We start from the raw sequence: 22,983 nt of genomic DNA, 5'->3' as shown, positions 1-22,983 counted from the left end.
GCACCATATGCTGGCCAGCCAGCGACGCCCATGTACGAATTAAAAAAAAGCCTCACCTGGAATATTCAAGTTTTCACTAGTGACGGAAGGCCTGACATTAAAGCAGAAGCTTTGCTGGTTGCAACACACAGATGAATGCTTTATTAAGACAGCATCAACATCTCAGTTGGGTAAACAGTTCGACTCTCTCCAACAACAGTGCCAGTTAATATAAACGGGCTATTTGCCCAATAGTGTATTAAGGAGGCGGTGAGCAGTGAATTAAACGCCTCGCTGTGATTTAATACTGCTTTGTGTAAAGGCGAAATTCCAATTAAGCATTTTGCCTAGTAATTGTTTCCATGGCTGTGTTGTAACCGCTTAATTGAAAGGTTTTAATTTATGGATCAATTTCCCACATGGGCTCCCTCAACCTGACTGCTTGATATGGAGTACTCTTCTTACCTGCTAACTGCAACAAAGAAAGAAAGATGGTGGGAATATGCCATTGATTCAGATCCGTGACGCACCTAAAATCTAAGCTGCGATCCTTCCGAACGCCATTCACAAATGAAGGTTCCTGCATTTGTTTTCCTATCCTGAATGGCATGAATAAAACAGATAATCACTGATAAGACTGATGGCGGCACAATGGTTAGCACTGCTGCCTCACAGCTCCAGGGGCCCAGGTTCAACTCCCAGCTTGGGTCACTGACTGTGTGGAGTTTGCACATTCTCCCCATGTCTGTGTGGGTTTCCTCCGGGTGCTCCAGTTTCTTCCCACGCTCCAAAGATGTGCGGGTTAGGTTGATTATAGAGTCAGATTCATAGAGGTTTACAGCATGGAAACAAGCCCTTCGACCCCAACTTGTCCATGCCGCCCTTTTTATTTTAAACCTCCTAAGCTTGTCAATTGGCAATGCTAAATTGCCCCTTAGTGTCAGGGGGGCTAGCTAGGGTAAATGCATGGGGTTATGGGGGTAGGGCCTGAGTGGGATTGTGGTTGGTGCAGACGCGATGGGCTGAATGGCCTCCTTCTGCACTGCAGGATTCTGATTCTATTAGGGCAGCTGACCAACAGGTAGTTAATAAAGTGTACCTTAAAGGGGGAGAGAGGGGTAGAGTGGAAGGAAAGTTTAGGGGAGGGTATTTCCGAGCTTACAACCTAGGCAACCGAAGGCCCAACTGCCAATGATGGAGTGATTAAAATCAGGAATACTCAAGAGATAGGGATTTAGAGGAGTACAGGATTTCAGTCGGCTGTGTGGCTGGAGGAGATATTGGAGCTGGACCATTAAGTGATTTGGAAACAAGGATGAGACTTTGACAATCGGGGTGTTGTTTGACAGGGTGATGGTGTACGTTGGTGGATACAGGGGTGATGGGTGATGCGAATTAGGACACGGGCAGCAAGGTTTGGTACGACCCCGATTTAGCAGAGGTGAGAATGTGGGAAGCCAGCCAGGAGTGCATTAGAAATGTCAAGTCCAGAAGCAACAAGGACATGGATCAACCTGTCAATCTCCAACCTGAATTGCACAAGCTACCATCCAGTAAGTTTTGTTTCTTATTGTCACAAGTAGGCTTACATTAACACTGCAATGAAGTTACTGTGAAAATCCCCTAGTCGCCACACTCCGGTGCCTGTTCGGGTACACTGAGGGAGAATTTAGCACGGCCAATGCACCTAACCAGCACATCTTTCAGACTGTGGAGGAAGCTGGAGCACCCGGAGGAAACCCATGCAGACACGGGGAGAATGTGCAGAATCCACACAGACAGTGACCCAAGCCGGGAATAGAACCCGGGTCCCTAGCGCTGTGAGGCAGCAGTGCTAACCACTGTGCCACCGTGCTGCTCTCATCTACACTTCAGAATTAGTTTGGCGTAAGCTGGGGCGAGGCATGCAGGCGGATAATCTTTGATAAATTTCTTGCGTTCATTGATTGAGAACAGCCATGGTACAATTTTGTTTGGGAATTCCAGCGTACAAGGGTTTATATTTGCTGATAATTTTCCTACAGCTTGTACAGCTGATCCTTTTATGGTTAACCTGTACACTGACTGGCATTGGCTCCTTCCAACACCAATGTGAGTGTTTCCCCACATGACCCAAAACGTTATTCCAAAAGAAGACGTCTCCATTTCCTTTCTTAGCAAATGGAATTTCTGGTTTCCAAGGTCAGATTTTATACTCAATTTATTTTATAACAAGATTGTTACACGTTCCATACAAATAATGGATAAGGAATGAAATTGTCAGTGATGTTTATTTGTGGAGATTGAATATTTTAAGAATAAAATATTGGCGTAAGCTTAAATTGATTAAGTGTTGATTCCTGTGCTGTTTTTGAATGCTCAGAATAACCTGCTCACTTCGTCATAGGGTCATAGAGGTTTACAGCATGGAAACAGGCCCAACTTGTCCATGCTGCCCAGTTTTTGCCACGAAGCTAGTCCCAATTGCCTGCATTTGGCCCATATCCCTCTATACCCATCTTACTCGGGGATTTTCACAATAACTTCATTCGGTGTTAATGTAAGCCTTGTGACACTAATAAACTTTAACTTAACTACCCATGTAACTGTCTAAATGCTTTTTAAAAGACAAAATTGTACCCACTTCTACCACTGCCTCTAGCAGCTCGTTCCAAACACACACCACTCTCTGAGTGAAAGAATTGCCCCTCTGGACCCTTTTGTATCTCTGCCCTCTCACCTTAAACCTATGCCCTCTAGTTTTGGACTCCTCTACCTTTTGGAAAAGTTATTGGCTATCTAGCTGATCTATGCCCCTCATTATTTTATAGACCTCTGTAAGATCACCCCTGAGCCTCCTACGCTCCAGAGAAAAAAGTCCCAGTCTATCCAGCCTCTCCTTATAATTTGGGTCTTGTGTGGCCAATTTCCCAACCCACTTAATTGCTTCTGGCAAGTTCTGCTCCTTTTGCTTTCAAAATGATTTTTAAGATGTGCCAGAGGGCAATTTTTGTTTTTTAAATATTCAGATAAGGGTCTTCACAAAACAGGGAGGTAGTGGGAAAGTGAGTGAACCTGATGGGCTTAAGCTGATTGCAGGCACGGTGTAGATTTCCTTCTGCATTCGATAAATTTCAGGTGGCACATTTCCCAGATTCCAGAGTATTTGCAAGGAACTGCTACCGTCCGAATGGCAGTGATGGGAGGCCTCACATTTGCAGAGTAACACAGACATCTCAAAGTTGCTGTCAGTGACCTGTGGTCTTCCAGGGGCTCCACTCGAGATTCCCCTCTCTCAGTGCAATCAGTAAATGAACAAAAAACTTGCAATTTTCCACTCTCTGACCCATTGTAAAAAGCCTCGAGAAAGTGGCACCTTGTTGAATGTGATGTAACTGGGTTTTTAACAGAATACTAACTTCATAATTACTGCTAAACCACCATCAATGTCCCTGCAAATCTCACCTTGTGTGAAATATCAAACTTCTCCATGATGATAAAAGAAATCTGCACTTTTAAAATATGTTTTTAAAGTCGCGGATGATTACTTTAACTTCCACCTTGGTCCAAAATCATCTGCTTCGTTATCTGAAAATTGAAATGAATTCCGTGCTCTTTAACTTCTGCTTTGCTGCCCCTGGTGAACCACAGTGGTTAGCACTGCTGCCTCACAGCGCCAGGGACCCGAGTTCGATTCCTGGCTTGGGTCACTGTCTAGGGGGAGTCTGCACGTTCTCCCTGTGGCTGCGTGGGTTTCCTCCGGGTGCTCCGGTTTCCTCCCACAGTCCAAAAGCCGTGTTGGTTAGGTGCATTAGCCGTGCTAAATTCTCCCTCAGTGTACCCGAACAGGCGCCGGAGTGTGGCAACTAGAGGATTTTCAAGAAACTTCATTGCAGTGTTAGTGTAAGCCTTCCTAGAATCCTTAACCCAAAGAGAGATTCACATCCTTTATTCTCTCTGTGGACAGCTATTAGCTGGTTCCCGGGGCTATGACTCCTCTTTCGTTCCCTCCCCCTGCAGTATAAATATCTCCCACTTTCTGCGCCTTTTAGCTTTGACAAAGGGTCATCTGGACTCGAAACATCAGCTCTTTTCTCTCCTTACAGATGCCGCCAGACCTGCTGAGATTTTCCAGCATTTTCTCTTTTGGTTTCAGATTCCAGCATCCGCAGTAATTTGCTTTTTTCGTAGAATCCTTATGATGCGCTATCAATAAGGCGAAAGATTACCTGTGTGCCAATACAAGTGTAGGCTTTTATTCACAACAGAATCAGGAGCAGATCCCAACAAATAACCAACCTGGACTGAACAAGGGGGAGGAGACAGCCACCTTTATACTAGGTGCCGAGGGGAGGAACCAAACCGGGAGGGGATGTGTCCAGGTATGACAAACACACACAACGGTGGTCCATATAGGACAAAGGCACAACTGAGGTCCACCACACCTTGCTCGAATCCCTACAGTGCAGAAGGAAGCCGTTCGGCCCATCGAGTCTGCACCCACCACAATCCCACCCAGCCCCTATCCCCATAACCCCACATATTTGCCCTGCTAATCCAGCTGACACTAAGGGGCAATTTAGCATGGCCAATCCACCTAACCTGCACATCTTTGGACTGTGGGAAGAAACTGGTGGAAACCTACTTGTGACACTGATAAATAAACTTTAAGATTATTTCACAGTTGATTGGCTGTTTGCTCTGTTTACTGACATCACCTCTGGTGCATGTCTGCCACCCCCTTAGACTTTGCACCAGATTGAAACTGCTGGCAGGGAGAGGGGAGTCCTCGCTGTAAAGGTCACCGGATGTTTCTGGTCTGCTGTCTGCAAGGTTCTGGGCGGTGGGTGCGTCGCCTCGCTGTAACCTCGGAGATCGAGGCAATGAAAACTGAGAGGAGAAAAACAGTCATCCCTCGTGCAATTTGAGTTGTTTATAAGTAGTTAACAAGCTTCCATCACCTGTTTTTGCCAGCAGTAGCAATGCAACAATTCAAAGCTCTGGTTCAGAGAGGGAGAGAGCAAGTTAGAAAATGTAATGAATCTTGCCCAGTGCCACCTGAGACCCAACAGCTGGTAGTTTGCAAACGTGAACATTCTAAAGGCTAACACCTGCAGAGAATGTGCCGGAATAGCTTTCCTTTTGTGGCAAGGGATTTACCTCCTGACTCCCCAGAGCTTGTCCACCATCTACGAGGCGCAAGATAGGAGTGTGGTGGAATAATCTCTCCTTGGCTGGGTGGGTGCAGCTCCAACAACACTTGCCAGGACCAAATGGCCCACTTGGCACCCACTTCCAGCACTTTAAACATTCACACCCGCCCATGACCGATGCACTGCAGGACCTTGCCAAGGCTGGTTCGACAGCACCTTCCCAACCCATGACCGCTACCACCTAGAAGGACATGGGCAACAGATGCATAGGGAACACCACCATTCTGACTTGGAATTACAATCATTGACGCTGGCTCAAAGTCCTGGAACTTCCTAACAGCACTGTAAGTGTATCGCTTGGACTACAATGGTTCAAGAAGGTGCCTTACCACCACTGTCTCTAGAGATTAGGCCTATCCACCTCTGCCCATACGCCACAAATAAATAAAAAGCCTAATTTGGTTATTTTTAGCAGCCATTTTGAAAATGAGAAATCCTGTGAAGGAAATGGGTGAGGGAGCCTTTGGTATCTTGTCATTCAGCTTTTCAGCAGAGTAATTGGGAGTGAGGTCGGAAGATTGTGAGGGAGTTGAGTGAGAAGGGGAGGAATTTAAGCGGGTCGTCCATAGGGAAACAGAGTTAGTGATGGGACTTGGGATTGAAAGGGACAGGAAGGTGCTGGCAATACAACATGGATGAGCATTGGGGCCAGCAAGAGTGATAGAAGTCTGACAGCAGAGGACTGAGCACATTTGGCCCTCACTCCCATACTAGCCTGCAGCCCCAGAGGCACTTCTTTACCTCAATATATCACAAGACAACAGAGAGCAAAAACCGGGATAGAGACAGGAACTGAAGAGAAAGCGCAACTGGAAGTTGATGGCAAGAAAGAGAGAGGTTGGATTTGCTGACAGTGACACAAATGCCACAGGAGATCGATGCATCGCTAGCTGAAAGTCAACAAGGCTGCCTTTGTGTAACTTAAGAACTGGTTCAAATCCCATCTCGAGAATAAAACTGGAATGTTCCAGATTGTCTCCTGAAATCATTTCTTCCTCATACTTGTTATGTTACAGATATTTCTTCAGCATTACCTTTGTTTTGGACGTAAGAATTGTAAAACTTACCCCCCGGTCACAATAAGAATTCTCATCCTTGTTTGCTAATCCGTCCATGACTTCTCTTCTGCCTATCTCTGTAACCTTCCCCATCCATTATAATTCTCCCCATCTCTGCATCTCTTCCATTCCCTGTGGATCTGTGCTCTGCTCCAATTCTGGTGCCTTGCACCCCCCCCCCCCAGATCTGTATTGCTGTACTGTTGTCAATCCTTTCCTCAGTTGTCTGTGCCCTGAATTCCCTCCCTAAATCTCTCTCTCTGTCTCTCCTTCCTTGAAACCTGTCTGTCTCTGACTGTCGTGGTCTCTTGCTGTCTGCTGCCACTATATATGTTGAGAGTCTCGATATAGGCCTCGAGGAATCTGTCTCTATGCTATCTAAGTAAGATATTGAGAATGATGAGGATTCTGGTTGAATACAACGAGATGAAGTTTATTACCAGCAACCACTGCTCCACACAGGCCTTTGCCCAGCCTGGGTCCGAACAGGTACATCGATTGATTACTTGACCATCTGCCTGATTCATGATGTGTACATGAAGTCCGACTGATTGAGTCGCAAACCATAGTCAACATCTGCAGTAGGGTTCACAGGCAATAGTGAACATCTAACATGGAGGCTGTACTAGTATTTCTCTAGCCTTACACACTGTGACGTTAGTATGCAGCTTTTTAAAGGTACAAGTCATTGCCTGTATTGACAATCATACAATATCATAACTCTGATCAAGGAAATTTGACACGTCCGCTACAATTCTCAGCAATTTTTGGTATGGCTCCTGCTCTGAGCAAGACCACAAGAAACTACAAATGGTCATGAATGTAGCCCAATCCATCACGCAAACCAGCCTCCCATCCATTGACTCTGTCTACACTTCTGCTGTCTCGGCAAAACATGATGTGGGGGTGCCGGTGTTGGACTGGGGTGGGCACAGTAAGAAATCTCACAACACCAGGTTAAAGTCCAACAGGTTTATTTGGTATCACGAGCTTTCGGAGCGCTGCTCCTTCAGGTGAGTCACCTCTGACCACTCACCTGAGGAAGGAGCGGCGCTCCGAAACCTCGTGATACCAAATAAACCTGTTGGACTTTAACCTGGTGTTGTGAGACTTCTTACTCGGAAAAGCAGCCAGCGTAATCAATGACCCCACGCATCCTGGAGATTCGCTCTTCCATTGGGGGAAATGATACAAAAGCCTGAAAACACGTACTGGACCGACTCAAGAACAGCTTCTTCCCTGCTGCCGTCAGACTTTTGAATGGATCTACCTTGCATTAAGTTGATCTTTCTCTACACCCGAGGTATGACTGTAACGCTACATTCTGTACCCTCTCCTTTCCTTCTTTATGAACGGTATGCTTTGTCTGCATAGCGCGCAAGAAACAATACTTTCACTGTAACCCAATACATGTGACAATAATAAATCAAATCAAACCATCTCCCAATAACTGCGCATGTGGCTCTGTCAAATTTGGTTTTGCTATGAAGATGCTTTATCAATACACCTTGTGTGTGGCAAGATCTGATTTGACCTTCCTCTAGCCTAATAATAATTCAAGATTTAATGAAAAGGGAACCAAATTTTAAAAAGTACGTACAGTATGAACACCACACCTTCCAAACTGCATCTTGCAGATTGTCTAGAGCTAATAAATTGCCATAAAGATGAGCTGTCAGAGACTGAGTGTTGAGGAAATATTTGGAAGTTACAGAGCAGCTACATATACACTCACCGTGTGATTAGACAGCTTTGATCGACTGGAGTTATTTGCTGCATTATTTTGCATTGCTTAGATGATTTCTAGACGTGTACATTGAAGACAAGAGTGTCTGCAACTATATCTCACATGTCCTCATGATGTGCTGCACCTCTCTGGTTAATTCATTTAGAAACACAGTCACTGTGGCTGCTGATGTGAGCATAGCGAACTTCCAAAAACAGCAAGTCAAATGGAATGAATGTCTGGTTAATGGGAGGCATGGTGACACAGTGGTTAACACTGCTGCCTCACAGTTCCAGGGACTCGGGTTCAATTCCGGCCTTGGGTGACTGTCCCGCCTCAAATCTACCATCTCGCCCGCCGTGGAATTGGAGCGGGCGAGAGGTGGACAACGGAAATGTCCGTTGACCTCCGGTGGGACTTTCCAGTCTCGCTCGAGTGAGGCTGTAAATTCCCGCCCCCTGTGTGGAGTCTGCACGTTCTCCTCGTGTCTGCCTGGGTTTCCTCCGGGTGCTCTGGTTTCCTCCCACACTACAAAGATGTGCAGGTTAGGTGGATTGGTTATGTGGATAGGGCATGGGGTGGGCCTGGGGTAAGATGTTCTTTCGGAGAGTCGATGCAGACTTGATGGGCCGAATGGCCTCCCTCTGCACTAGTGATTCTATGAATGTAGGTGTTACGGGAAAGGTGTTGGGCAGGATAACAGGAGAACTCGTTGCAAATCTGGGAACAGTAAAGTCAGAAGATTACACAGGAGATTTCACAAGCTTAAGACATTCTGAAACACTTTCCAGAGAGTGAAGTAGTTTTGAATTGTCCTCGCTATTGTAGACATTCTAATGGAGCATCCACTGCGGCCTCCAATACCGAGATCATCTGAGATTTTGTGACATTGAGGGATTAATATTGACCTTGGCATGGGAAAGAACTTACAATGGAATCCTTATAATGCAGGAGGAGGCCATTCGACCCATCAAGCCTGCACCAACAACAATCCCACCCAATGTCCCATGTATTTACCCTGCTAGTTCCCCTGACACTAAGGTGCAATTTAGCATGGCCAATCCACCTAAGCTACACATCTTTGGACTATGGGGGGAAACCGGAGCACCCGGAGGAAACCCACGCAGACACACGGAGAATGTGCAAACTCCACACACAGACGGTCACCCAAGGCAGGAATTGAACCCGGGTCCCTGGCGCTGTGAGGCAGCAGTGCTAACCACTGTGCCCCCGTGCCGCCACTTGCACTTGATTATAGTGGTTTTCATCCTATGGGGTCTTTTACCTGAGAGACCAAACAGAGCCTTGGTTCAGCCTTTCAACTGAAAGACAGCACCTCTGACCGTGCGCCACTCCCTCGGTACTGCACTGAAGTGTCGACTTAAACCTGAGTCCCGAGCGTGGGACTCACACCCACAACCTTCTGACTCGAGGGGTGAGGAGCGCTGCAAGCTTCACTCAGCCCTGTGGGTGCCGTGGGATCCATTCTGCCCATTTGAACAGACAGGGAGGCTCAGTTAGTGCCTCATCTGAAAGGTGGCCTCTCTCTCTCTCTCTCCCGCTTCCCCCTCCCTGCCCCCCTCCCCCCCCCCCCCCCCCCCCCCCCCCCCCCCCGCAGTGCAGCAATTCTCTCCACGAAGCCCAGCTTGAATTAGACCCTCATCCTGCAGCCACTGAGCTCTCAACCCTGAAGCAATGGCCTAATCAAGGAGCAAGCCAGAGAATCAGACACACCAAAATAACCCGTGCTTTGATCCCGTGGGTGCTCGATGCGGTTTCGGTTCTGTGTGACTTGTGTCCGTGTACGTTGCCCAACTGATGCAATTGGAAGTGTGGAGAGACTGGGGCAGCAGAAGGCAGTTCAGTGCCTTGTCGCGCTCTGTCTGTCTTTATTAAATCTGACTTTGTATGTCTTACAGCTGGATCTTGTAACTGAATCATTCCACAGTGGGGAAAGGTTAACTACAGTTTCTGTTTAATTGTGCCTTTCTAAAAGCCTGGAAAATGCCTGGCGTAATATTAACATTTGAACACTGTACAGCTGTGTCCGATTCTGTGTCAAGCAATTGGGCAAAATCATTTAAAACAAGTGGGTTAAAATGAGAGTTTGATACCAGCATGTTCCATGTTGCTGCATTCTTCCCAGGCTAATAGCTTTCAGGGCGTCACGATGGTGGTTAGCATTGCTTCCTCACAGCTCCAGGGACCCGGGTTCGATTCTGGCCTCAGGTGACTGCTTGTCTGTGTGGAGTTTGCACATTCTCCCCGTGTCTGCATGGGTTTCCTCAGGGTGCTCCAGTTTTCCCCCCCTTCATGAACAAAGGAAATTACAGCCCAGGAACAGTCCCTTCGGCCCTCCAAGCCTGCACCGACCATGCTGCCCGACTGAATTAAAACCCCCTACCCTTCCGGGGACCATATCCCTCTATTCCCATCCTATTCATGTATTTGTCAAGATGCACCTTAAAAGTCACTATCGTATCTGCTTCCACTACCTCCCCCGGCAGCGAGTTCCAGGCACCCACCACCCTCTGTGTAAAAACAACTTGCCTCGTACATCTCCTTTAAACCTTGCCCCTCGCACCTTAAACCTATGCCCCTAGTAATTGACCTTGGGGGGAAAAGCTTCTGACGATCCACTCTCACACTCTATACATGTGCGGGTTAGGTTGATTGGCCATGCTAAATTGCCCCTTCGTGTCAGAGGGATTAGCAGGGTAATACATGGTGCTGAGGGGATAGGGCCTGGGTGGGATTGGTGCGGGATCGATGGGCCGAATGGCCTCCTTCTGCACTGTCGGGATTCTATGTCCAACATTTTAATTCCTCAATTAAGTATTTATATAGAAACATATGCCTTCAAGAATAGGCATCTTTTGCAAAGTAGGTTCTCATTAGCTGCTGCCCACAAGATGAAATATACTTCTCTCCTCCACCCCCCACTCAGTTTATTGAAGGACAAATAGTTGCTGACAGCTCCCTAAACCAATTCCTAGCATGTTAGATCGCCTTTTGTTTAATTTAAGCAGAGCATTTCAATCGGTGTCCGTAATGGTAAATGTTACCTTGGGGGATTTGATATCTGTCAATCCTTTTTTATTTGTTGTGTTTCTTTTACACCAGCTAGGTTAAACGATGTGTGTCCTATCACCCTCTCTTTTATGTCCGTGGCAGGTGTGCTTCATACTCTGCATCCCCAGAGAGAGAGAGAGAGAAAATTCTTGGTGTGTTTTTTGGGTTTCAGTGTCATGTATAGTGGAAGCTTACACCTCTCCCGATGTTCCAGTGTAGCCACATTGAGGGAGAAGCTGCGTAATTGGTGTGACGGTGTTTCTGAAATGGGCAGTATTGAGGCAATTACCTCTGAGTGAGCGGACTTTCCCAGGCTCCATTGTTACTTAATATCCCTGTCCATGACAGTATTCATCGTAAGTTGTTGATTCCTGAAGCCGTTGTTGAGAAGGTAGGTCCATCAACTTGCCCTCTGCCGCAACCTCATACTTTTGGGCAATATATAGACTTCCCTCTGCCACAACTTCACACTTGTTTCAGATTGCGATAGTATATGGACTCTTCCCAATTCACTCAAATAAAGAAATGGGTTTGAGGGAATGATGATTTTGATTAAGCACAAGTTTCTTCAACAGGGTGGCACAGTGGTTAGCACTGCTGCCTCTCAGCGCCAGTGACCTGGGTTCGATTCCCGACTTGGGTCACTGTCTGTGTGGAGTCTGCACGTTCTCCCCGTGTCTGCGTGGGTTTCCTCTGGGTGATCTGGTTTCCTCCCACACTCAAAAGATGTGCAGGTTAGGTGAATTGGCCATGTTAAATTGCCCCTTAGTGCCAGGGGGACTAGCAGGGTAAATATTGGAGGTTACGGGGAAATGACCTGGGTGGGATTGTGGTCGGTGCAGACTCGATGGGCCGAATGGCTTCCTTCTGCTCTGTCGGGATTCTAGGACCCTTAGAGTACAAATAAGGCCAAAGTTGCTTTAGAAATTACTCGCATTCCTGTAGCACCTTTTGTCTCCTTGGGGTGCTCAAAGTGCTTTCCAGCGAATCATGCACATCTTTTCGTTAGTCACTGTTGTGAGATGGGGCAGCCAATTAGCACACAGCAAGCTCCCTCAGCGGCAAAATGATGAGCTGTTTCTGGTGATGTTGGTTGAAGGACACGGAGGAGCATTTCCTGGTTCTTCTTCCCCTTGGACAATAAATTCCCCTCTTCCTGGTGAATGCCTGTTTTTTCTATCCATAAATAGTGATTTGCCAACAAAATGGCAGGAATGTTCAACCTTGCTATGTAATTTGAACCTGTAATTTTATTAGAGAACTGGTGATCAGAAGAAAAAATGACTTTCTCCCATTGGAAAGTAAAGGAAGCCTTGCATTGATAGCATAGAAACATAGAAGATAGGAGGAGGCCATTCGCCCCTTCGAGTCTGCTCCGCCATTCATCACGATCATGGCTGATCGTCCAACTCGATAGCCTAATCCTGCTTTCTCCCCATAACCTTTGATCCCTTTGATTTGGTGTAAAGGAATGGGTCGAGAATGACCTTTAATTTTCAGCGTACAAGCTTTTCATAAATTTGAGTCACATGGATGTTGAATGTAGCACCTTGTAACACAAAAGCATAAAAATATCATCGGGTGTGATTTTCCATCCCTCTTCTTCCCACCCCCCCCCGCCGCCACTCCATTCCGTGACGTGTTTTCCAGTGGGGGCTTCATGGGTTCATCTTTGGCCAGCGGCGAGATCTTCTGGTCCTGCCCAATATCTGCGGCCTTTTGTGTTGTTCGCTGGCCACTCCGCCATTGGCAAGACTGGTAGATCCTCTTGGCAGCACGGGCTGGAAAACACAGCTCACCGTATTTACTATAGTCATGCGGAGGAGATGCCGGCGTTGGACTGGGATGGGCACAGTAAGAAGTCTCATAACACCAGGTTAAAGTCCAACAGGTTTATTTGGAATCACGAGCTTTCGGAGCATTGCCCTTTCATCAGGTGAGTCATTTGATGAAGGAGCAGTACTGCGAAAGCTTGTGATTCCAAATAAACCTCAAGTTTTTAAATGTCCAGATCACCAACCTGTCCTGGTCCCCCCATGCCGACATAATAGTTAAGAAAGCCCACCAACGTCTCTACTTTCTCAGAAGACGAAGGAAATTTGGCATGGCAGCTACAACTCTCACCAACTTTTACAGATGCACCATAGAAAGCATTCTTTCAGGTTGTATCACAGCTTGGTATGGCTCCTGCTCTGCCCAAGACCGCAAGGAACTACAAAAGGTCGTGAACGTAGCCCAGTCCAACAGGCAAACCAGCCTCCCATCCATTGACTCTGTCTACACTTCCCGCTGCCTCGGCAAAGCAGCCAGCATAATTAAGGACCCCCCGCACATTCTCTCTTCCACCTTCGTCCGTCGGGAAAAAGATAAAAAAGTCTGAGGTCACGTACCAACCGAGTCAAGAACGGCTTCTTCCCTGCTGCCATCAGACTTTTGAATGGACCTACCTTGCATTAAGTTGACCTTTCTCTACACCCTAGCTATGACTGTAACATTACATTCTGCACTCTCTCCTTTCTTTCTCTATGAACGGTACGCTTTGTATGGCGCGCAAGAAACAATACTTTTCACTGTATGTTAATACATGTGATAACAATAAATCAAATCAAAACCTGTTGGACTTTAACCTGGTGTTGTGAGACTACTTACTGTGTTTCTTCCCTGACACATTCCTTTCTGCTTTTCTCTTGCCTTTTTGTTTGTGCACATTTCCATTCTTCTATAAATCGGTCCTTGGCCTGTTTATTTTGCCTTAACTCTCTTGACTCTCGTTTTGAGCTCGATCTCCATCCACTACTCTGCATTCTGCGGGCTCTTTCCATTCTCCTTACTGCTGACCTTCTAAATTGATTGCTTGATCTGAGAAATTGGATTTTTTTTTTAATAAGCCTCTGTTCTATTAAACTCTTAAATTTCATCTCTTAATCTTCAGCTCATCCCCACAAGCTCGGTTTTATCTGCCGGCTCTGTCCTCATGCCACTGCACATTGGAGCCCTCGTTTTGAATACAAGATGGCATCTAATGGGGTTTCTGTATTCATCAGTGCTCGCTCACTCAGGGGACAGAGGCAGCAATAAGAAAATCCAAGCTGGCTTTGTCAAAGCGCTCGCGCCGAAAATAGAAGTTGAGTCCAGAGCCTGGATACTCCGAGGTTTGATAGTGAGATGGATTTTCGATCGCCTCGATACAGAAAGCTAAACATAGCACAGAACCGTAAAATTGGGTGCGGAGAAACCTTGTGCTGTTTGTGCCCTGTTGTCACTCGCCACCTTGAAATACGTGCTTGCTGTGTCTTGGTATTAGATACAAGTTATACGCATGTTGTATGTCTCAGAGAATGAGAGGTAATCTCATTGACATCTACAATACACTTAAAGGGATAGGCAGGGTAGATGCAGGTGAGATGTTTGCACGGGCTGGGGAGTCTTAATGCGGAAATGCTGGTGTTGCTAGTGGCATTTGCTACCAAATAAACCTGTTGGACTTTAACCTGGTGTTGTTAGACTCCTTACTGGGGAGCCTTAACCAGGGGACACAGTCCTCAATGGCTTCCTCCTCATTTTGAAATTGAGATGGGGAGAATTTTTTTTTTACTATTCAGAGGCTTGTGAATCTTTGATTTGACTTATTATTGTCACATGTATAGAGGAGTGAAAGTGAAATTGGGATAAAAGATCATACATGTATACCGTGAAAAGTATTGTTTCTTGCGCGCTATACAGACAGAGCATACCGTTCATAGAGAAGGAAAGGAGAGAGTGCAGAATGTAGTGTTACAGTCATAGCCAGGGTGTAGAGAAAGATCAGCTTAATATATAGTAGGTCCATTCAAAAGTCTGATGGCAACAGGGAATAAGCTGTTCTCGAGTCGGTTGGTACGTGATCCCAGACTCTTGTATCTTTTCCCCGATGGGAAAAGGTGGAAGAGTGTGTGTCCAGGGTGCGTGGGATCCTAGATTATGCTGGCTGCTTTGCCGAGGCAGCGGGAAGTGTAGACAGAGTCAATGGACGGGAGGCTGGTTTGCGTGAGGGCTGTAGAAGCTCAGTCATTGAGTACGTATAAACCGAGATTGACAGATCTCTAAACACCAATGACATGAAGAGACGGGGAAAATAATGTGTGGGGGGAAAAGGCATTGAAGTGGATGGATCAGCCATGATCACATTGAATGGTAGAGCAGGCTCGATGGGCTGAATGGCCTGTCCCTCTGTTTGCCCCCTTTTCCCCGTGTTCTTATTGCTCCATTGTACTTAAATTTAGAGTGAGTCGTTGCTTTGCGCACCATCTTCTTGACACAATTTAGTCCCGTTACTGATTATTTTTATTTTACTTGAATTGTGCCAAACTCTTCCACTCTCAGTGGTGAAATTGAAATGGCAATGTAAGCTTCAAATAAATAATGAAGCAAAAAAAAAGACTCCTGTTGCAATCCTGGATGATTTGTGGTTACAGTTACTGATCAGATCTGTAACTAAGATGGAATCGTTAAGGGTTTCTTTTGGAAAATCGACATGCTACACCTCTGCTTGGAAGATCTAAAGACATCTTTCTTCTGAGACTTTAGTATCTTTCATTGCCTGTGGCGTTTGCTAACTGCAATCTCAATCTTTGCCATTTTCCTGTGGAAGTTGATTAGATCTTTACCTAATATCCCTGAGAAATTTGAATTACTGATGCTCCTGTTTCTGATTCGACCTGACTGCTTTCAGGTTGCTCAAGTTTACCTGTGTGATAAAGACAGCGGAGGAGGCATGACTTCAGATGTGGAGGCAGTGCCGGAGGAGGCCATTCAGCCCATCAGACACTGTGCTGCCTCCTGAGAGAGTTATCCAAATCAGTCCAAATCCCCCGCTCGTTCCCCATAGCCCAGCAAATTTTTACACTTCTGGTATTTATCCAATGCCCTTTGGAGAGTTCCTGTTGATCTGTTTCCACCACCCTTTCAGGAGGTGTGTTCCATTATCAGAACCCACTGCTTCTAAAAGATTCCCATCTTTCCAATCAGTGTCTCCTGGCTCTCCATCTTTCAGCGGGATCACCTCTCATTCGTCTAAACCACAAGCAACGTAGGCCTAGCCTACTCAATCCCTCCATGAGTCAATCGCCTCACCCCTCCCCAGCAGTCAATCCAGGATGGCACGGTGGCACAGTGGTTAGCACTGCGCCAGGGACCCGGGTTCAATTCTGCCCTTGGATGACTGTCTGCTTGGAGTGGAGTTTGCACAGTCTCCTAGTCTCTCCCTAGCTGCTCTGTTCAGGCCCCTCGTGGTTTTGAACAACCCTAACAAATCTCCTCCTGGCCCTCTCCAGGAAAAACAGACCCAACTTCTCCAATCTGTCCATGTAGTTGAGGTTACTCAACCCTACAACCATTCTCATGAATCTTTTCTGCACCTTCTCGAATGTATTCACATCCTTACCATGTTCACACTTTTATATTGGGTTGGATAAACCATAGAATTCCTACAGTCCAGAAGGAGGCAAATCGAGTCTGCGCCGATTCTCCGAAAGGGCATCTTACCCAGCCAGCCACTCCATCCCTGTAACCCTGCATACTTAGCATGGTCAATCCGCCTAACCCACACACCTTTAGACTGTGGGAAGAAACCGGAGCACCCAGAGGAAACACCCGCAGACACGGGGGGAATGTGCAAACTCCATACAGACAGTGACCCGAGCCGGGAATTGAACTGGGGTCCCGGACGCTGTCCTGGATTAATGATAACCACTGTGCCACCCTATGTATGTAAATATGTAATATCTCCTTGAGGCTTGACAGGGTAGATACTGGGTCAAAGGCTCCTCTTCTCTTCCCCCCCCCCCCCCCCCCCCCCCCCCCAAAAAAACTGGTGAATAAGGGATCAGCCTCAGAGTGAGGGGTTGGCCACTGAGATGAGGAGGTATTTATTCACCCAGGATTGTGAATCTTTGAAAGCCTTCGCCTCTTGCTATGACGCTCACTCGCTGAGTATGTTCAAGGCTGCGATGGATAGATTTTTGATTGATTTCTAGATACTAAAGATGTGAAGGGATATGGGGATTGTGCAGGGAGCTGATGGTGGGGTGGACGGGATTTGCCATGATCTATCTGAATGGCAGAACAAGCTCGACAATGGCCTACTCCTCCTTGTATTTTTTTATGTTACTGTGAATGTTCAAGGAATTGAGAAAATGGGAGAGCTCAGTCGATAGAGCATCAGACTTTTAAAGGGTGGCACAGTGGTTAGCACTGCTGCTTCACAGCACCAGGGACCCAGGTTCGATTCCCGGCTTGGGTCACTGTCTGTGTGGAGTTTGCACATTCTCCCCGTGTCTGCGTGGGTTTCCTCCGGGTGCTCTGATTTCCTCCCACAGTCTGAAAGACGTGCTGGTTAGGCTGCATTGACCCAAACAGGCACCGGAGTGTGGCGACTAGGGGAATTTCACAGCAACTCCATTGCAGTGTTAATGTAAGCCTTACTTGTGACTAATAAATAAACTTTTAACTTTAACGTGTGGGTTAGGTTGATCGGCCATGCTAAATTGCCCCTTAGAGTTCGGGGGATTAGCAGGATAAATATGTGGGCTTGCAGGGATAGGGCCTAGATGGAGTGTTGTCGGTGCAGGTTCGATGGGCTGAATGGCCTCCCTCTGCACTGTAAGGATTCTCCGATTCCACGGGGATAAGGTAGGAAAGTGAAGTTAGGATAAAAGAGCAGCTGTGATATTGAATGGCGGAGCAGACTCGGAAGGTCTAATGACCACCTTGTTTTTCTTGTGTTCTTGTTTATTTGGGCAAGGATTGGGAAGCACCACTTGTGATTCTCCTCTATTTTAATAGAATGTAGTCAAAATGGGGATTTAAGATGCACAGAATGCGTGTAACTTTTTCCTGAGTGGGCTGTGTTGCTTTAGCCTTTTTAATTGTGGTGTGTTACTTTCCAGAATACTCCAACGGGGACACCGATTTTCATAGTGAATGCGACAGATCGAGACCAGGGTACCGGGGGCAGCGTGCTGTATTCCTTCCAACCTCCATCCCGTTTCTTTTCCATCGATGGCGCCAGGGGAGTTGTAACCGTTCAAAGGCCACTGGATTACGAGACCACCCGAACTTATCAACTCCAAGTCAATGGAACGGTAGGAATGTGTTGCTCGGTATGGGGGCTGTTTGACTGACTGACATGTACACTGCCTGGAGTGGTGGAAGGTGGACTCGCTCCCCCTCCCCCCGTCCTCTCCGTGCTGAACTCCCGACAGTGCAGCACTCCCTCAGTCCTCCACTGGAATTTCAGCCTGGATTGACATAGAATCAGGATGGCACAGTGGGTTAGCACTGCTGCCTCACAGCGCCAGGGACCCGGGTTCGATTCCCGGCTTGGGTCACTGTCTGTGTGGAGTTTGCACATTCTCCCCGTGTCTGCGTGGGTTTCCTCCGGGTGCTCCGGTTTCCTCACACACTCCAAAGATTTGCAGGTTCGGGTGATTGTCCATGCTCAATTGCTCCTTAGTTTTAGGGGAACTAACAGGGTAAATATGTGGGGTTATGAGGATAGAACCTGGATGGGATTGTTGTCGGTGCAGACTCGATGGGCTGAATGACCCTCTTCTGCACTGTAGGGATTCTATTTTGTGCTATTCATAAAATCCCCACTGTGCAGAAGGAGGCCATTCGGCCCATCGAGGCTGCACCGACTCTCCAAAAGAGCATCTTTGGACTGTGGGAGGAAACCGGAGCACCCGGAGAAAACCCACGCAGACACGGGAAGAACGTGCAGACTCCACACAGACAGTGACCCAAGGTCGGAATTGAACCCGGGTCCCTGGCGCTGTGGGGCAGCAGTGCTAGCCACTGTGCCACCGTGCCAGCCTATGTGGGACGTGAACCCTCATTGATGCGACTCGGAGCCGGGAGTGCCAGCTGACTCCGAGAGAAAACGAGCACTGAACAAGTCGCTGGAGATGTATCTGAAGGTTTAGAAGAGGCTTTGAAGGTGTGAGAGAGATGTGGCAAATTGCAGAGATTAAAGGAAAGGCTTCATTGAGTGAGAGTGATGGCTGATGGCTATGGTATTGATCCAGTGCCAGGGTGCAGAGGCAGGGAGCAATCGGTGTGAGGCAATCGATAGAATATAGTAAATCAGTAAGAACATCCCAGGGAAATCAATAGGGAAAGTTTTACATAAACTAATCAAAATCTTTGCAATGTAATGCCAGCGCGTTTGACCTCTTTGCACCAGAGAAGCTTGGCAGCCGATTTGCTCACGCTTTTTACCAATGTGAAGGTATTCATCAGAGGAAATGATAAATGACCCCGCAGGTAGTGACATCTATTATTCATTTACTTAAAATTTAATTAGCAGTCACTAATGACTTCTGTCACCGGAGACAAAAGATTCCGTTTGACTCGCTGCATTTGAGACGTTCATTTATAACAGCTATGTTTGTCCTCTGGTTTCCTGGACGAAAAAATAAATTTGCATTTATCCAGCACCCGACACGACCTGAGGATGTCCCAAACTACTTTGCAGCCATTGAAGTAGGAAACAGTAGCCCATCTTTGCTCAGGACGCTCCCAGCGGCGTGGTAACGACCGAATAATCTGTATTTGGGTGTTGATTTGAGTTTCGAAACTTGATCGACATTTCAAGGTAGTCCCCGCAGGAACGTCTGCAAGAATTGAAGAGGGTGGGTCCACTTTTAATGACGGGGCCTCTGACAGTGCGGCACTTCCACAACACTGCACTGGGAGTGTCCGCCTCAATTTCCCCCTCCTTTTGTGTGCTCAGGTTTCTGGAGACTTGAGCACCCCCACCCTTCCCCAAATCCTTGGGCTTGAGAGCTGAGAGTGCGATTGACTGACTTGCCAATAAGCCTTGGCTCATCAGCCTCATTGGATGCCAATCATTTATGAATTATTCGGCCATAGTCGAGTGATGTGTAAGAGATGGGATGAACAGAAGGACCCGCCATATCTGATTAAGACGATGTTGAGGAGTAACTTCTAAAATTTAACACTGGAGTGAAGACCCTGGCTGTGTTGCTCACACACTCCCAGCTCAATTGGAGCGAGCTTCCCTTGAGCTACTCTTTGGCCATTTTCCGGAATGTTCTGCAGTGCTGGGGGAATGACCGGTTCCATTCCAAATCATTTTGAGTTTTTTTTTTGTGTGGATTCTCGGCCTTTGGAAAGCTGAGGGTCACCATGTGGAGTTTTGTTTTTTGTGTGTGGGTTGTGTCATGGCTTTGCCACCGAACGGATCTAATCGTTGAGGGAGTAGATGAAACTTTTAGCCACTCGGAACAGGTCACAATATCTCCGAGGTAGGGAAAAGCATTGCCAGATAACGGAGAGAAATTCAGGCCTCGAACCCGAGTCTTGTGTCTAAACATGCTCTATAGTGAATGAATTCAGTGAGGCGAAAATCCTAAAAATTAAAGCAGACCAAATTCAGCCCCATTAAGTCGGTTGCTAAGAGTTGGTTCAATGGCTGGTAACTTGCATTGAAATATTTTTGTTTACCTCTTAATTTGGAGATGTGTTGGCCATTGAGGATTAAACTTGCACATGAAATGAGCTTTAGATGTTTCTTATGTATTATTTTCCTGCTGTCCACCACATGCTGGACCAGTGATATAGCCCTAAGGGACACAGCTCATTCTTCATGGTCTATTGGAGCATTAGGTCTATGCAGACCATCACATTGGTGACTTTTTCTTGGACAAATATCCAAACTTTGCTTAGAAAGAGCCTGAGCAATTGTCTTCAAATAATCCCAGGTGTCACTTGCATGTTGCAGAAACCAAATGGAAATGTATTGATATGTATAGGTTGAGTCTTGCATTTATACAGTGCTTTTCCCAACCTCCACGTTGTTCCAAAGTGGTTGTTCACAGCCTGTGAAATAAAGTGGGCACATTCTCCCCGTGTCTGCATGGGTTTCCTCCGGGTGCTCCGGTTTCTTCCCACAGTCTGAGAGGCGTGCTGGTTAGGTGCATTGTCAATGTAAGCCTACTTGTGACACTAATAAATAAACTTTAATAGGGAGACACAAAGTTTAATTAACATTGCAATGAAGTTGCTGTGAAAATCCCACTAGTCGCCACACTCCGGCGTCTGTTGTGGTACACTGGGGAAGAATTTAGCATGGCCAATGGGAAGTGGCTTAAAATCTCAGCTGATGAATGGTACCCGTGAAAAATCCGACTCTACGAGGAGCAACTTTGCTACTTTACTGTAAAGTGAAATGTGATGGTCATTTCCATAATTTTTCTTCCTGCATTTGAAAAGACAACAATTGAGGTAGCGGTGAGTTCTACTGCCCGAGTTCCCGCCTCTAAACAACATCACCGAATAGACGAATCAGTCATTTATGTGTTTTGGAATCTTGCTGTCCTGCTACATTCCAAACCTGACAGTTCACCGTGCCTGGAGTGTAATTTATTCGGGAGATTTGAGAGTCAGCAATGTGTTGTATAAATGTGAGGAATCTTCAATCATCGAATCCCTACAGTGCAGGAGGAGGCCATTCGGCCTGCACCAGCCACAATCCCACCCAGGCCCTACCCTATTCCAATAACCCTTATTTACCCCTACTTATCCCCCTGACACTAGGGTCAATATATCATGGCCAATCAACCTAACCCGCACATCTTTGGAGTGTGGGAGGAAACCGGAGGAAACGCCCGCAGACACGGGGAGAACGTGCAAATTTCACACAGACAGTGACCGGAGCCGGGAATCGAACCCGGGTCCCTGGCGCCGTGAGGCAGTAGTGCTAACCGCTGATGTGTTAATCAGTATTTGCAAAATAAATTGGACAATTGCCAAATTTTTCAAAAAGCATCATCGTAAAAGAATGTGCAAATTATTTTAATTACATGTAAATCTATTGTTTTTTTTTTATACAGGACCAGGATAAAGACCATCCTCTCTCCACTCTCGCTAATCTCGCAGTCACGATAACTGACATCCAGGATATGGACCCAATATTTGTAAATCTGCCCTACAGCACAAACATTTATGAAAACTCCCCTCCAGTGAGTAGCAATTTGTTTTGTATTATCTCCGCGATGCAAGTTGAATATGGATTATTTGCACCTTGCAATGAAAACTCTATGTAAACATGTCACGCTGTAATTATCATCATCCCCTGGTGGTGGCAGCACTGCCGCACCTGAGGTTATTCATGCTATAGGAGGGTCCCCTGACAATGCTGATTGGCACAGTGGTTAACACTGCTGCCTTGTTTATATAAATTCCTAATGGAATATGAGCTGCAGCAAAGGAGACTTTTTTTGACCTTTATAAATGATTCTAATACCTTTAGCGGTGAGAGAATCTAAGCAGGTTAATTGGTAAGTTCATTTTTATTCACAATGCTGCACAATCTTTTTTTGTTTCAGTTGCTCAAATCTCGATTGGCGTGATTGTAGGTTCTCATCTCCCTGTCCAACTGCAGAAATTGAGCACCTAACGTTGAAACATCGCTCTGAGAACGTTACATTGTTGGAGATGTTGTCACAGAATCCCTACAGAACAGAAGGAGGCCATTCGGCCCACCGAGTCTGAACTGACCACAATCCCACCAAGGCCCGATCCCCATAACCCCATGCACTTCCCCTAGCTGGTCCCCCTGACACGAAGAGGCAATTTAGCATGGCCAATCAACCTAACCTGCACATCTTTGGAGTGTGGGAGGAAACCGGAGCACCCGGAGGAAACCCACGCAGACACGGGGAGAATGTGCAAACTCCACACAGACAGTGACCCAAGGTCGGAATTGAACTCGGGTCCCTGGCGCTATGAGGCAGCAGTGCTAACCACTGTGCCACCGTGCGCCCTTTATGCATCCAAGGCAAAGCAGTGTACTGTTTTGGCAGTCCCTCCCCACTTTTATACGTTCACTCCCTCCATCACACTCCATGCAGTGTGTATGGTCAACAAATGCCCAGTAGCAACTTGTGCGCAAGCT

The 22,983-nt window shown here is 46.7% G+C and overlaps 1 protein-coding gene across 1 annotated transcript in view; it reads left to right on the top strand.

The window, feature by feature from the left end:
* LOC144487895 (cadherin-23-like) overlaps window positions 1–22,983 on the top strand; it is a gene marked incomplete at both ends in the record, with an annotated part of 83,004 nt that overhangs the window by 35,971 nt on the left and 24,050 nt on the right. The window contains 2 exons of the mRNA XM_078205946.1: window positions 17,954–18,148; window positions 21,920–22,048. Coding sequence (XP_078062072.1) covers window positions 17,954–18,148; window positions 21,920–22,048 — 324 coding nt within the window. The remainder of the gene's footprint in view (window positions 1–17,953; window positions 18,149–21,919; window positions 22,049–22,983) is intronic.

This window comes from Mustelus asterias, unplaced genomic scaffold (assembly GCF_964213995.1).
Source record: "Mustelus asterias unplaced genomic scaffold, sMusAst1.hap1.1 HAP1_SCAFFOLD_1107, whole genome shotgun sequence".
In the NCBI taxonomy this organism is placed as follows: domain Eukaryota; kingdom Metazoa; phylum Chordata; class Chondrichthyes; order Carcharhiniformes; family Triakidae; genus Mustelus; species Mustelus asterias.
Note: the sequence above shows the minus strand (reverse complement) of the source record. Positions and strands in the feature narration are given on the sequence as shown.